General features: G+C 48.8%; 1 protein-coding gene across 1 annotated transcript; it reads left to right on the forward strand.

Annotated features, from left to right (window-relative positions):
• Positions 1–1,210: 1,210 nt before the first annotated feature.
• GSC (goosecoid homeobox) lies at positions 1,211–3,272 on the forward strand. Its single transcript, XM_053602693.1, has 3 exons — positions 1,211–1,841; positions 2,256–2,515; positions 2,838–3,272. Exons 1-3 carry the CDS (start codon positions 1,487–1,489, stop codon positions 2,994–2,996), a joined length of 774 nt encoding a protein of 257 aa, XP_053458668.1. The 5' UTR covers positions 1,211–1,486; the 3' UTR covers positions 2,997–3,272.
• The last annotated feature ends 12,803 nt before the right edge of the window (positions 3,273–16,075 follow it).

Here is a 16,075-nt window from a genome sequence, read left to right on the forward strand (position 1 = left end):
CCTGGAGTGGTTCAAGCTGTAAGCGGGATCAGAGGCATGCATGCGCCGGATCGGCAGGATCTCGGGGACTGTTTGGTTCCCAGTGTATCGTCACCTACCTTCTCCAAGAGCGTTGAAGCCCCTGGCTTGCAGTGGTGAGCTGGATGCGCCTCTGGTGATTGCGCCGGGTCGGCCAGCTGTGCCGCGCTGAGAATCCCGCAAATCAGCATCGCCGCCTGCCGAGAACCGAGCCTGTCTTCGTCTGGGACTCTGGGCCCGAGGAGCCCAGCGTGGGCCTGCCAGGCGGAAGGACAGGCCGAGGCTAGGGGCCTGTCTCTGCCCCGGAGCCAGCAGGTCAGAAGGAAAAAAAGTGAGACTAAATTGTTGGGAAAAGGGATAAGAAAGTCCCAAAGGGCCCATCTGTATTGAAAACCAAAAACATTTTGGGGGCAAGCCACCTCGTTTCCAAAATTAATTTTTAAAAACGCGCAAAGAGTGCCGACACCCACGCTGAGAGCAGATGGAAGCACCGAATTTTAAATTGTGGATGAATTTGGTCTTTGCTGTGAAAGAACCTAAGGAAAGCCACGCTAGTTTCAGACTCAAAGTTTTCCTTTTAGGAAACACGTTACATCTCTTTCATGTATTTTGCCTTTTGCAAAAACAAAAGGTTTGGGGTGGGGATTAACCAAATCCATTTGGGAGAGAACCTCAAGATTTAGAAAAAGAGGTGAAATTAGGCAGTGAGTACACACAGGCCTGGAGGGGACGCGAGTTTTCAATCCTGCTTGAGGGAGGACGCAGCCCCTCACATTTTCTAAAACAAAACAAATTCTGAAAGGGGAAAAATGTAGCCCCCAAGTAAAATGGGCCACAATGAATTTGAGCTACAGGCAGAGGAAATCGCACCCAATAATAGGACCCAATCTGAGAAAAAAGGGTGGGGGTGGAGAGGTAGGGCGCAAGAAGTTGTTAACTGCGGCGGCACAATGGAATTAATGAGATTAACCAGGGCAATTAGGCCGCCCGCCCAGCTCGCCCGGCCTGGGGCCGGGCTGCCGAATGGAAAAGATTAGGTTAATTTCATTAATTCGCAATCCACAATCTCTTTTCAGGCCGCATAACCCCCTCCCTTTAGCACCTCTCCCCCTCTTTCTTCACTCCCTCCCCCACCCAAAGGAAAAGAAAGGGCCAAATCTGGTTCTGTTTGTCATCTGCATATTACCAGGAACTAAATCCAGGATGACGTCGACTCAGTATAAAACCAACAAGAGGTTCAGCTGGCCTGAGCTCCGTCCTACCCGCGGGTTGAGTTCAGCGAACGCCGCGGCGAAGGGAGGGCGGGAGGAGGGCGAGCGGACGCAGGGGGCGGGGAGGGGCGCTAGGCTGCTTTCCCGGCGCTCTCTTTCGGTTTGCTCGGCGGCAGGAGGAGGGTGGACCCCCCCACTTTGATACTCTTTCCTAGGCGCGTCCCTGCCGTCCTCCGGTCCCGGCGCGGGGCTCGGGGATGCCTGCCAGCATGTTCAGCATCGACAACATCCTGGCCGCCCGGCCGCGTTGTAAGGACTCGGTGCTGCCCGTGGCGCCCAGCGCGGCAGCTCCCGTGGTCTTCCCGGCCCTGCACGGGGACTCGCTCTACGGCGCCAGCGGCGGCGCCTCCTCGGACTATGGCGCCTTCTACCCGCGCCCAGTGGCCCCGGGCGGCGCGGGCCTCCCGGCCGCGGTCGGCGGCTCCCGCCTGGGCTACAACAACTACTTCTATGGGCAGCTGCACGTGCAGGCGGCGCCCGTGGGCCCAGCCTGCTGCGGGGCCGTGCCGCCGCTGGGCGCCCAGCAGTGCTCCTGCGTCCCGACGCCCCCAGGTAGGATAGTACTCTCTCTGGCCTTTGTCGCCCGCCTTAGTCCTTAGTTCTTGGGACTCTGGCATGTGGTAGCGCTTGCTTTAGTCACCTTGCACGAACTTTCAACTTTGCCAAGCCTCCCTCCTCCGCCTTTTTTGCGGATCGGGCACAGGAGTTTGTACACTTCTTGCTGTAAACTTCTGGCGGTTAGTGAAAATTGTAATTCAGTGTCTGTACCGGCAACTAGGATTTTTAGAATTCTCCTACTGGCTTTGTGGGTGTGCGGGTGAATGCTTCCTCCTTTTCCCTGCACCTCTATTTCCAGCGCGCCCCTTGCAGACGATTTCTAAGTGGGAGAGGGTCGCGGGAGGGCGTGCCTGCGTGTGTTTCGTGGCAAGGAAGGACAGCTGACCGCGCACCTTCCCTCTGTCGCAGGCTACGAGGGCCCTGGCTCGGTGCTGGTGTCCCCTGTGCCACACCAGATGCTGCCTTACATGAATGTGGGTACGCTGTCGCGCACCGAGCTGCAGCTCCTCAACCAGCTGCACTGCCGGCGGAAGCGGCGGCACCGCACCATCTTCACCGACGAGCAGCTCGAAGCGCTGGAGAACCTTTTTCAGGAGACCAAGTACCCGGACGTAGGCACCCGCGAGCAGCTAGCCCGGAAAGTGCACCTCCGCGAGGAGAAAGTGGAGGTAGGCGCGGGCCTTGACGGAGGCGCCTAGCGGTCCTGTCCGAGAAGTAGGGCTCCGGCCGGGTTTACCCAGCCCTCCTTGGGTCTCCTTACATTTTAGAAACATCCCGAGGGCGGCCCAGAGGCTGGTGGAGGGCGCTGGAGGCCCAGGAGGTTGAATGGAAATGCGGAAGCAGGAGCGAGAGGCTCCTCTCCTTTTGTTGGCTTGCGGGGGTCGGGTTCCGATTCCACGCTGGGTCCTGTCCTCTTGCGGAGCTTCTCCCGCGCCGGGCACTGGGGAAAGCGCGCCTTTGATCCTAACTCTTCTCTCCGCTGTGCAACAGGTCTGGTTTAAGAACCGCCGAGCCAAATGGAGGCGGCAGAAGCGGTCCTCATCAGAGGAGTCAGAAAACGCCGAGAAATGGAACAAAACGTCGTCGTCGAAGGCATCGCCGCAGAAGAGGGAAGAGGAAGGTAAAAGCGATTTGGACTCAGACAGCTGACGGCCGCGGGCCGGCCGAGGCACTTGCCTAACCCGAAGGACTTGCACAGACAGAGGATGCTACTTTCTTGCACACGCGCTGCCTTGCGGGAGGGGGTCGAAAAGGAGAACCGAGGAACTGTAAATAGTGTACAGAGCCGGGAAGGTTGGGCGCGCCTGGGGTGGGGCGCACTGGGGCTCGAAGTTCTGCAGTCCGAGGCCGCCTACGCCTCTTCCCCATGGTAGTATTTATAGCTAAGTTAACAGTGACAATACAATAAAGTGATGGCGATGTAAACATTCTTATTTCGTACCCTACCATGACCACCGTCAGTCTGAGGCACAGAAATCTATTTAGCCTGTAGCATCGGAAGAGAAATTTGTCCAAAACTAAAAAAGAAACTCAGCATGACTTAGTCACAGGCCAAGTGTCCTGGTTTAAAATTTCTAGTCTAGAAAGGGCCAGGAGGTTTAGTGCTGATGATTTCTCCCAACCCTGTTCCAAGCCATTCACCAGATCTGGCTCCCCAGAAACCCTCAGACCTAAGACAGTCCACAGGCTGAATTAGGCAGCTGCTGTGCCAGCTCGCAGATGCTTCCTGGTTCTTCCGTGTCTGTCACCATTGCCTACTTCCACCTGAGAGTTGCCCTTTCTTGGGGAAAGTGCTGTGGTCCCACAAACCCAGTGGGTGGCCACAGATCCGGCCCTGGGTCTGCTGCTTCTGGATGTCTGCTGAGCTTCTCCACTCTGGGCAGCCAGAGGCCAGCCTTCTCTAAGAGCTCTTGGCTGAGATGGTCACTTCAAGGTGGCAGTAGTGACCCCTCCAATGTCTTCCTTTCTGTACCCCCTGGGGTGGAAGAGGGAGCTCCCTAGAGCACACCCAATGTCTTGGTGAGTGATCAGCAGCTTAGAAGGGTTGGAGAAGCCTTCTGGTGCCACATAGGCACCTGGTCTGGGACAGTAGCACAGTTCCCCAGGCCATTGTGGGGTCAGGGGGAGATAGAATGGAGGCCAAGGGTCAGCAAGAATGGCTTTTAATAGTTAAAAAAAACTTGATTCAGTTTTTTTTTTTTTTTTTTGTAGAGACAGAGTCTCACTTTATTGCCCTCGGAATAGTGCTGTGCCATCGCAGCTCACAGCAACCTCTAGCTCCTGGGCTTAGGCGATTCTCTTGCCTCAGCCTTCCCAGTAGCTGGGACCACAGGCGCCAGCCACAACACCCGGCTATTTTTTTGTTGCAGTTTGGCAGGGGCTGGGTTTGAACCCACCACCCTTGGTACAGGTTCGAACCCAGCCCGGGCCAAAAACTGCAAAAAAAAAAGAGTCCATTTTAAAAGGGAAGAAGGTAAGACTCAGAACTTTCTGGCTTAGCCATGTGCACACTACAGGGGAGCTTGTTTTTCCTCCTGGGTCAACTTGGATACTTGGTATCTAGTGCCATGTCCCTTCAAGGGAAGACTGCACCCTTGCTATGAAACACAGCACAGGAAAAGTAACCACTTTCTAAGCTAAGAGAAGCCCTGTTTTTTCACAGGCAATGTTTGCAAAGCAAAAGCTTCTGGAGTGAGTGGAATGAAACTTGGAGTGCCCCACTACTGGTCCCTTAAAATAGGTGTATCTCTAGACAAAGAGGCCAGTTCTGTTTCAAGGGACAAGATTGCATGGTTCATATCCAGACTCCATTATTTCGTGGCCTTAGGCAAGTGACTTAACCTGACCCTCTCCTCCCATAACTAAAATGGGTACTGTAATGGTATGTGCTTCCCTGGGGGCCTCAAAGGCACTTATAGAATGGCGCCTGGCATAAGAGAATCCTTGGATGTGGCTGTTATTTAAAAATATTATAATTTATGTTATGTCACACCCAATGCTTCAAGATTTATATACATTATCTCATTTTACTTTTCAAGAACTCTATGAGATGGAGAAGTGTTTACACTATTTCACAGATGGGAAGTTAAGGTTCTGAAAGGCTAAATACTTTACTAACATGCAATTCATAAGAAATAAAGAAAGGACATCGTCTTTGCCCAAGTGAGTCTTAACGCTATAATTGCAAGTGTTTCTGCTAATAACAGTTCTTGGGAGAAATACTTTAAAAAGCCAGCCAATTGACATGGATATGGCAAGACCATTAATTTTCTACCTCCTTAGACATTGGACTTACTTGTCCTATGCCCCTGTTTCTTAACATTCCTTAATAGCTGATGTTCTTGGATTGTGCTCTCTGTGCCTTTGGAGAGGGATGAGCCTGCAGGAACATCAGGAACATTCTAACATACGATGGAATAGACAGTTTCATTCCACCCTGAGACATTTGAGCTCTGTAGGACTGTTTATAAATTTCTGTGTCTCTTTCCATGTGACTTGCTCGCAGACCCTTGTAAAAGGGCATCTTTAATGTTTTAAAAATCTGCACTTATCTAGAAAGAGGTCTATGGCAAGTGATAGGGATTAAGGGAGGGGTAGGTCCTCATATCCCATGATCCCCTGGTGAAAAGCCATGGTTAGTGGAGCAAAGGGTGAACAGGAGTGGGAGAGCTGCTTCTGGTATGACCCAGGTCAGGCCAAGGTGGCCAGAGAAGGCTCCTTTGCTGTCCACACATCCACACTGGAATATCATGGTGAAGTGCTTCATGATTGGCTCAGCTTGCAGGAAATAATAAACATCTGGAGTGAAGAAGGAACTGCCAGGATAGTCTATCTAATTACAGTCCCCCGCCTTCCTTCTCCACTGCTCAGGCAGCGAGAGGGCTCAGACCTTTGTCTTAGCCTGGCTATGGCCAGGTGGTCACCAGGCACAGGCACTTAGGCTTCAAGAGCCCTCTTTGGCTAGGCTATAGGGCTTGTCAACTTCTCCAGTGGAATATGGATCATGGTATTGGAAAGTAGTGTGTATACATGTTTAAGTGGGGAAGGTGTAAGCCAGGTGAGTTCGCTTGGACTATTTCCAATTCATCCCACAACCCTGCCATCTACCCTTCCATCACAGATATTTTGCCCATTTCACAGTTGAGCAGACTGAGGCACAAAGCTAACACAAAAGGCCAAAATGGGACCTGTGATCTGCAGGGGACCTGGCTCTTGTGATATCTGTAAATTGGGCTGCTTCACAAAACCCAGAATTCTCTTGATTGGTATATAAACCCCGTATGAAAGTTCAGCAATAGCAAATGACCATTGGAGTTATTGTTGCCTTTGTGGGACATAGGAATTAATCTGCCACAGAGTGCCAGGCAGAGTCTAGCAAAGAACAATAGTGACGGTTATAACCCCTAATGTTAGTCTAGCATTTTGCACAGCAAAGCTCTTCCACACACATCTCAGGCTCTCAGGAGGTGGGAATTACAGCCCATTTTGCAGAGGAGAAGTGGAGCTTCAGAGAGATTGCCTGCTTTGGTAAACAGTAAGTGACGGAACAGACCCGTACCCCCTCATATACCTCTTGGGATGGTGGGAAAGTGTGGGGTAATGGCTTCCAGGTGTCCCAGGTCACCTGGGCCGCGGAGGGTCCTGGCTGGAAGAAACTGTAGGAGGAAATGTGCAATGCGTGCAGGAAGAAATGGGAGTTTTCGATTCTAAATGTTCCCCGCGAAGGGTGCATTCTAGCAGTTCTTAGCACAGATTAGGCACAGGTTGGGGGAAAAGGGATCAAAAACAATTGCAAGTTGGGTTTTACTAACATTGAACCTTTGAACTAAGGGTTTTGACCCTGTAGGAAAGATGTTTTAATGTGTACATGTGAGATCAAAGTGGGCAGATTCCCCTTTTGTTTCTTTGCATGTGGGGTACAGACAGGAGCCGGGAGGTAGGGGTGACGGGGGCTCCTTTTCTGAGCTGAATGAAATTTTAAGGACTCAAGTAAAATAGGTCAGGCATCAGTATACTCAAAGACCCCTTCCTTTGCTAGCCTTCTGTAACACTGAGATCTGTACTTCAGATCCTCTATATTCATGGCATACATTTTTAAGTGCTGAGTGTGGAAGAGTGCAGACGCAAACCTTTAGCCTGGGGGGGCCAGGACGACACGGTGGGCAGGTGGACGCTAGATGCCCTAGAAGCACACTGACCCAGGCCCTCTCTGTGGGTGTGACCACACACTCACTGATTAGGTATGTCAGACTCCTTCCTCACCTAGAAACTGGGCTTGCCTAGGGGATTAGTGATGATATAAGAAAAGAAACCCAGCAGAGTGTCTGGCACATTCATTATTGTGAGCTTTGAAAAACACCCTCAAATCAGCTGGATAATGCCCTGTATACGTAGATTGGAATTAGGAATTAAGGAATGTACCTCGTTTTTAATTGTTGTTGGTTTAGGAGTTTATGCATGACCACAGGACACAAACTCTAATGACATTAAATGTGATTGCCATGGATTTAAGACCAGAAAACATCTGATAAAGCAAAATAGCTTGCATTCCCCTGAGAGGTTTAGGACAAGGAGATTTAGATGAAGACAGAGGAAATTTGGAGTGGATTTGGATTCAATTTCCAAGTTTTGTGAAATGACCTTGAAGTTTTTCAGAAGTAAAACGAAAATAAAACCCAAGCAGCTGTTGCAGAGCACTTTGAAAGTTCTGGAAGAAATGGATCTGTCTTAGTTTTTAGCTGTTAGTACCTCTTGTTTTTTGAAGGGAGAGCGTAGGACATCTCTGAAGCCTGGAGCCCTGTGACAACACAGAAGACCTCTGCTTGCCATGGCTTTGTTTTAAATCTGGGGAAAATAAAAAGCATTGTTTTTGCAGTCCAAACAACCCACAGAACAAACAGGATTAATTACAGCATGTTGTGGTATTTTAAAGCGGGTCTATAATTTTTGGATTCAAGTAGCTTTCATTTGTTCTTGAGTGTCCAGCCCTGGGAAGCATCAGTGAAGAAAGATCTTAAGAATTCCTCTCCCAACCTCTCCCTTTTCCTTAGTAGTTTGTTCCATTTATACCTTCTGTTTTCCTAATTTTGAGATCCTCCAGAGTCTGTTGACCAAATCAAGTGGCCACGTTTAATTGAGTAAGCTGCATTTTGCCAAGTGTCTGGACGCCCACTCTTACCCTAAGCTGATTTATAGTAACTATAATTAGTGAGATAATTTTAGCTGTGATGGATAGAGTTTAGAAGTATCTGTATTATTTCCTCACCGATTTCCTAGTTATATTATGTCCAGCCCAGGAAACGCTTGGACTCTGTTGTGCCATCAGCTCTGCTGACCCCAAGAAAGGCCACTGCAGCTTTAGGAGACAAATTCTCCTTGTTGAATCAAGGAAGGGTGAGCTCCTTCTCCAACAGGAGAGTTCTTTCCCCTGGTTATTTTCTCACTCCCAACTCTCAGAACACATGGTAACTTGTTTAAACATTTTTTCTTTGGGGTGGAAATGGGTCAGAAATATCTTCAAAAAGTATGAAATTTTCAGAGAAAAGACCTGTTTAGTCCAGCAGCCTGCAGTTGAGAGACACAGTTGTGGCTTCAGGTACAGTGTCCCAAACGGGCTGCACACAGCACGGTGGCAGCGGTCCCACGCAGCCAGGCCTCCTGGGGAGTTGATACACTGACCAGACATTCTTCTCCAGAGGGGAGCCAGCGGGCTTGTGGGGAGACGTGTGGTTTCAGAGGCCCACACTGCCAGGTGGAGGGCTCAAAGCAGACAGCCTAGGGCCAGCATGAGGCTGAATCACATTAGGGCAGTGTCTGACCAGGCTCATGGTAAGGGTGCCCGCTTTAATCGTGTCCCAAACAAATGATTGACATCACCCAGCAAGGTCAAGAGACGCTTCTTTCCAGATGGGGTATAGCAAATCCTCTTTTGGATGTCTTTAAAGTGTTGACGACGAATCCAGAGAAAGAAACTGCCCTTCCCTAAGAAACGGGGAGGCCCAATGGTGCTTGGCATGTCCCCCTCTGCCACAAATGCTCAGTACTCTGTGATGTTGAATTCGCAGCTATTTCATCTGAAGATGTTCTGACCACTACGAAGGCCAGATGGCTGGGATGTTCAGGGATGCGTGTGTGTAGCATTGTTTCGAATTTGAGGAATAAATATTTAAATTTGAAACCAAGTGAATCACTTTCTACTAAAGTGGGCGTTGGCTTCCCCCAGCTCACACGATTCCTGTCATACTCAGAACCTTCAAAGGGGTTGTTGCCCGCTCCACTGGTGCAGAGCTCTAGGAGCGTGGTGGAGCTTCATCCATTTTAGGGTTGTTTTTGTTTCTAGTCTGCTTTGGCTATAAGAAGATTCCTGATGTGAACGTGAATGGGCCGAAACGGAGACCCAGTCCCTTTGTGCTTGAATGGATGAGATTCCCCTTGTATTCATTTTGATTTTTGCCTTTGTGGAACTGGATAGAGACATAAATATGAGTGAATGAATACTTAACCCTTTTCTTGATTGCAGTTAAAGCTCTGAAAAGATAGTAGGTCTTTATATGAGGTGTTCATGTTTATGGAAGATGTTCGTGGGTAGTTTTTTTTTTAAAGGTGGGAAATATTTTCTGCAATATAAGTATGGTAAAAAATGTATCTTACATTTGTTCGAAGGTTCATAGTTTCAGAATCATTTTCCTGGGCACATCCTTGTCTTATCTGCGCTGTGGTCTTAAGTGGCATGGTGGACACTGGAATACTGTTACCTTGTTACATAGTAATCCATTCTATAATAGTTTTTTTACTGTGTCCAGATCTGTTCTTTATTTCTGCACTTTATTTACGCCTGTCCTTCTATCTGTGAGGTTGGCATTGTTGTTGTCATTTTTCAGAAGGTGACATGACTTCCCTGATCAAGTAAGATTGGTTCTTGGACTCCAACTTCAGTGTCCTTTGTACACTGCCAGGCTTCTTCTTTTAATAAGGACCAACTAGGCGGTCTGCATTGGAATCCCTCTGTGGTTACCAGCAAGCAATATGACCTTTGAGTTTCTTTCCAAAATGGGAGTATTAAAGCTGGTTTGTGGTTAAAATCTAATGTTGTAACTTCCTGCAACACATGAAAATTCCCAGGGGGTTTACAAACACAAATAATCATGGTAAACATATTGACTTGTTAAAAATGGTCATAAGCACATAATCAAACAAAATACTTAATGGAAGACTTTAAACAACAATGATAGTAATAATAATAATGGTCTCCATTTAGTCCACAAATATTAAAAAGGTGCCTTGTGGGCGGCGCTTGTGGCTCAGTGAGTAGGGCACAGGCCCCATATGCCGAGGGTGGCGGGTTCAAACCCAGCCCCGGCCAAACTGCAACAAAAAAATAGCCGGGCGTTGTGGCGGGCACCTGTGGTCCCAGCTACTCGGGAGGCTGAGGCAAGAGAATCACCTAAGCCCAGGAGCTGGAGGTTGCTGTGAGCCGTGTGACGCCACGGCACTCTACCGGAGGGCAATAAAGTGAAACTCTGTCTCTACAAAAAAAAAAGGTGCCTTGTCTGTTCCAGGGACTGTTCTAGATGTTGGAGATACAGCCTCTGCTTTCATGGAATTTTATGTTCTGTTGGGAGAGACAGTCCGTAAAGGTAGATAGACTGTAGCGAGCAGACAGTGGTAAGTGCTGAGATAAAACCCAAGTCTAGTGAGGGGAGAGAGGGTTCAGGGGCCCAGGCAGTGTTGGGATCTTCACAGTGTTATCTAAAGTCTGTGTGACAAGGGGATAGATGTCCCCTCAAGTAATCCTCCAAAACAAGGATTGGCAAATTATAACCAATCTGGTTCATTGCTTGTTTTGTCAATAAAGTTTTATTGGAACACAGCTGTGCCCATTCATTTATGTATCATTTATGGTTGCTTTCCTGCTACAATGGCAGTGTTGAGTAGTTGTGGTACAGACTGTGTGGCCTACAAAGTAAAAATTTGCTATCCTCAGAAACTGTTTGGCAATTCCTGGTCTAAAGTTCAGAGTATATACTAAACATGGAGGCCACGAGTAATAGGTGCTGGAGCCAGGATTTCTTCCCTGCTCCCCCTTGCCCTCTACCTGATGCCTCATTTCCCTTCCCTATGACCTTAGCCCAGCACTAGGCCCCCTGCTGATGGCTCACAGGGTCTGGGGTGGGGAGTGGAGGGTGGGATATAAGATTGGATGTGGAAGAACACAACATGGTGCCTGATCATAAGAGGTGCTATTTTGGTGACATGGTGTGCATGTACAAGAAATGATTTTAGAACAATATGAAATAGGATATCAAGAATGCTAAATAGGGAAGACAGCCACAAACTCAGGTGGCTTCCTGGAGGAAGCAGGAGTTGCAGGCAGTATAGGATTTGGTCAGGCAGAGCATAGGTGCAGGGACAGGCAGATATGGTGGCAGCAAGGAGGCCACCCTATCCAGGCAGGGGACTGGCCATTGCATCCCAATATTTCTATGTGTGAGCCAGCCCTCTCCATCTGTCCAACCCTTGCCAAGCCTTTTCTGGATGCTGAGTTGGGTCCCAAACCTGAATGGGGCAGTGTTTGTCCTCAGGTATGTGAATCATGCTAGTCCAAATGCTACATGGCTGTGTGGAGGTGAAGGGGTAGGGGCCCTATGACATGCTGTGGTTGGGCAGAGGGGGTGTCCAAGCAGCTTCTGGCAGTAAATCACTGAAGCTGGGTGGTTTGGGGCCCAGGAGATGGGTAGGGACAGGGTGACAATCCATTCAGGAAGAGGGAACAGCTTAGGCAAAGGCCTGAAGGGAGAACCACTGGGGATAGGCAGAGACTGGAGGGAGGGAACTGGGTGAGAATTCATAGTGTAGCATGGTGAAGGTGCTTAGTCTACTATTTTAAGGCCAACTCTTTGTTTTGGAATATTCAAACCTACCATATAGGTTTCCCTCCCCACCCAGACCCTTGCAGATAACCAAGTAGTTGACCAGGGTTGGCTAAGAGGGTCACAGCCACTGTCAGCCACAGGCCTATCTGGCTGAGGGAGGCTGAGGGACCAGATCTCATTGGCATCTGCTTGGCATCTCCTCCATCTGTTATCAGAGGACAGAAAAATTGCTCAGAGCCTTCTGCAGAGAAGGGGAGTTTTTGCTGTTGTTGTTTTGTTTTAGGAAGTGGTTTTAAAATGCAGTGATTTGTGGCCTAATAGATTCATCAAAGTAATTTTTCCAGATGGCTGTAATTCTTAGGCCGTTGACGTGTCAGAGATGCCCTATGTTCCAAGTCCCCGTCCAGCCTTAGCACTAATCCATCTCCGCAGGAACTGGCCTGGGTGTGTGTGCAACATCTTAACAGTTTGTAGAATACCCTTCACAGTGATTAACTCCCTTTCCCTACAGCACCCATGAGAATGGTGCATGGCAGGGACTGTTCTTCCCATTTTACCAAGAGGGGAGCTGGATCAGAGAAGTTAAGCTGCTTTTCTAAGATCACATGGCCACAAGGGAAAGAGAGGAAGAGCAGTTTTCCAAGCCTTGGAACTTTCCATTTATATCTAGCTGTGACTACATTTAAGGGTGTAGCTGCTTTTCCTGGGCATGGCAGTGCTGGTTTCAGCATTAGGTAATGGCCCCAACTTAAGCCCTCTCTAGTGAGTAAATCCTCCAAATTTCACTTCCTCCAGGCAGCCTTCTTGGACTGGTCCAAGACTTTTTTTGAGTCTTGGAGACTCTGGCCTGGTTTCTGGTTTCTTGAGGTTCTGAGAATTTGTTAAACTACTTGAACCTGCTTAGAATTTCATACACGCCCACACTGCTATGATGTCTCCTTCCCAAAATAAGTCAAGCTTTGTTTGTGTCAGCGACTATGAAATTCTAATGCCTCAAGAGAACAGATATGCCCCAAATGTCGGTTGCTGCTCTCTCCCCACATTTTACAGATTTCCATGATATTCCTGTGTAGGCACCTCTTTCATGTCAAAAGGGATTGTCTCCGTCAAAAAACTCTGGTAAAAGGCAAGCCTGGATGAAGTCTAACTCACCAGTGTGGATTTATTTTTAAGCTGCTGCTTCTCAGGGAATGGGACATAGGTCAGTTTTAATAATCAAGGCAGTGAGTATATGTCAAGTTTTTGCAGTCTCTGAGTGAGATTTGCTCACAACCTCCCACTGGGCAGGGGGCACTTGCTCCTGCCCCATCACAGGGAGTTGGGGGAGTGGCCCTGCAATGCTAAGGGCTGTGCCTGCACCCAGTGTAGGGGCAGGTCCCAGTGGAGGGCCCAGGAGCCAGCCTGCAGCAGGCTGGAAGCCGTGGTCTGGAGGCCCTCTGATCTTGCTGAGTAGACTGACCTTTCTTCTGGATACAGCCACCCGAGGACAGCTGCTGGACTCAGCTTGCACTGGCCCAGGGGAAGCACTCTTCTGGGCGGTGGGAGCCAAACCCTTCTCTGAGCTCAGCAGGCAGGGAGGGTGGGACTGCTTCTGTGAGCACACAGTGGAAATAACAGGACAGATTTCCCTCCGGGGGCAACTCTTAGGCCCAAAGTTGGGCTGGGGACCAGGTGATGGGGGCCAGGAGTGCATCTTTATTTGTGGCATCAGCCTGCCCCCCTTTCATTTCTGATTATTGCAAAATTTGGCCTTGAATTGGGACCAAGCACAGTGGGGAGAGGAATGAGGCAGAAGAGAGAACTGATTAGCCGTCAGAAGCGAGGCTCCCTCCACTTTCTGGTTCTGGGGATGTTGGCTGCCACACACATTGTCTCTGGGCTTCAATTTCCCCACCTGTTAAGGAGAGTCATTAGTCCTTCCTTGTCCACCTATGAGGTTTGCTGAGCGGCCCACATGATTTAATGGGTGTGAACACACTGGGCGGCCACTCTTAGGATCAAGTGTTGGTGTCCTAGTGGCATGAGGACTTCGAACTCTATTTGGCAGCATCCCTTTCAGCTCTGACAGCCTTTACTAGCCCAGCCCACACCTAGGTTGCTTCATAATACAGGTGTTTCTGTTTTTTTATTTGTTTGTTTTTGAGACAGTGTCTCACTCTGTTGTCCCAGGCTGGAGTGCAGTGGCATCATAGCTCACAGCAACCTCAATCTCCTGGACTCCAGCAATCCTCTTGCCTCAGCTTCCCAGGTAGCTGGGACTACAGGTACACCACAACACACAGCTAATTTTTCTATTTTTAGTAGAGACAGGGTCTCGTTCTTGCTCAAGCTGGGCAGCTCCTGAACTTGAGCAATCCACCTGCCTCAGCCTCACAGAGTGGTGGGATGAACCACTGTGTTCAACCCAGGTATTTCTGTTTTTACCTGGCCTGATCAGTGGTCTGGCCTGAGACAAATCACCCTGCCATGTCGTAGGTGCCTCCCTTATAGTGTTTGCTGCTGGGACGGTCATGTCTCAGCAGGCCTTGGTGTTTGTACCCTTTGGGGAAAACATAGGGTGTCCAGAAGCATTGAGCCTCTTTTCCCATCTTCGGTAGGGGGTGAGATTGTGTCCCCCAAAAGATCTGTCTAATACTTAACCACTAGATCCTGTGAATATAACCTTATTTGGAAAAAGAGTCTTTGCATATGCAATTGAGTTAAGACTCTCAAGATGAGATGGTCCTGGATTTGGGGGGGTGACCCAATCCAGTGAGCAGCATCCTTATAAGAGAAAGGCAGAGGGAGAATTGAAGTGGAGAAGGAGAGAAGATGTGGGGAGAAGGCTACGTGACTGGGAGGCAAAATGATGTGGCCACAAGTCAAGGGACATCAGGAGCCACCATAAGCTAGAAATACCAGGGAAGGATTCTCTCCTAGAACCTTTGGAGGTAGCTCAGTCTTACCAACACCTTGATTTTGGACTTCTGGCCTCCAGACCAGTGAGATGATTAAGTTTCTGTTGGTAATTTGTAACAGCAACCTTGGGAGACCAATGTACCTGTTTGGCCCTGAAAGGATGTTCCCCAGGTATATTCTACACTTTTTTGTAATGACACTTAACTAAGGCCACTGGGACTCGTTCTTTCTTAACTCCCTCCTCCTCCCAACTCCAGTGTTTCAGTATTTCATTCAATTTTAGCATGTGGAAGAAGGTAGCAGAAAGTACTCTAATCACTCTAGAAGTTGTGAAATTTTCTTTTAGAAACATTACAGTGACATTTAGAGAAAAAAACGTCTAAAATGCTTCAGTCTCAGAGTGTTGAGTGTGTGACCTTCAAGAGGGAAGAAGAAAGGCCAGTGTCCAGGCAGACTGGGCCAGGCTGTCCCTGAACATGCTTCACAGTCTCCTGCCTCTGTGCATCCATCCATACCATTCCCTCTATTGAGGGTGCCTCTATTCCCTGTGCTTCTGCCCTTTGAAATCCTACCTGTCTTCAGGGCCCCCTCAGGAGGCCTCAAGCTCAACAGTGAAATAGACACCAGCCCTCATTTCAGAGGTTCCATGTTCTGGCCCTCTGTGTGAGCCTGGGTAAGACTCCTTTCCTCTTTGGGCCTCAGTTTCCTCATCTGCAGCTTTAATTCAACAAGATTTTATTTGAAGTACTTCCGTGTGTCAGAGCATTAGATGATGGGGATTCAAGTTAAGTATAGCGGCTAGTTACATCGTTATGACTTTTAATCTTAGGGCATAAGAGAGACTCTAGAATGAATGTGTCAGCGACACAGAGATTAAATGCCTTTCACCATCTGTTTGCCGTTGTTCCTCTTGTTGGGGCTTTTTGTGTGCTGGTGTGCTGGAGCTTTCTGTGTGCACGTCTGTCCCCCTCAGCTTGAGTGCTCTAAGGACAGCACCAGCTGCAGAGAGAGTAGGAGACTGGGAGCAGCAATGAATGGTGGAGAATTTGGATTTTTGCAGAATGATTAGAATCTCAGGATGTGACCAGGTGTTTGTGCTTTCTTTGGTCACCGGGGGACCTAAAGGCATTGCGATTCTCTGGCTGAGACTCTCGAATGAATGTCCATTCAGGTAAAATCCTATAATTTTAAACCCCGAAGAGCTGCCCCTTTCCTGGGCTGTGCTGGGGTTTGCTTAGATTGTGTTGCCCTGCCTGGAGATCTGACTAGCATCCCACTGCCACTGGAGTTGGACTAACTCAGTTCTCAGCTGGCACCACCATGTACAATCTTCATGACCTGTGGCCAATCACCTAACTTTTCTAAGCTTTCTTTTCTTTTCTTTTTTCTTTTTTTTTTGAGACAGACTCTCACTTTGTCACGCTTGGTAGAATGCCATGGAGTCACAGCTCACAGCAA

The sequence above is a fragment of the Nycticebus coucang genome, chromosome 9 (genome assembly GCF_027406575.1).
Source record: "Nycticebus coucang isolate mNycCou1 chromosome 9, mNycCou1.pri, whole genome shotgun sequence".
NCBI classification, from domain to species: Eukaryota; Metazoa; Chordata; class Mammalia; order Primates; family Lorisidae; genus Nycticebus; species Nycticebus coucang.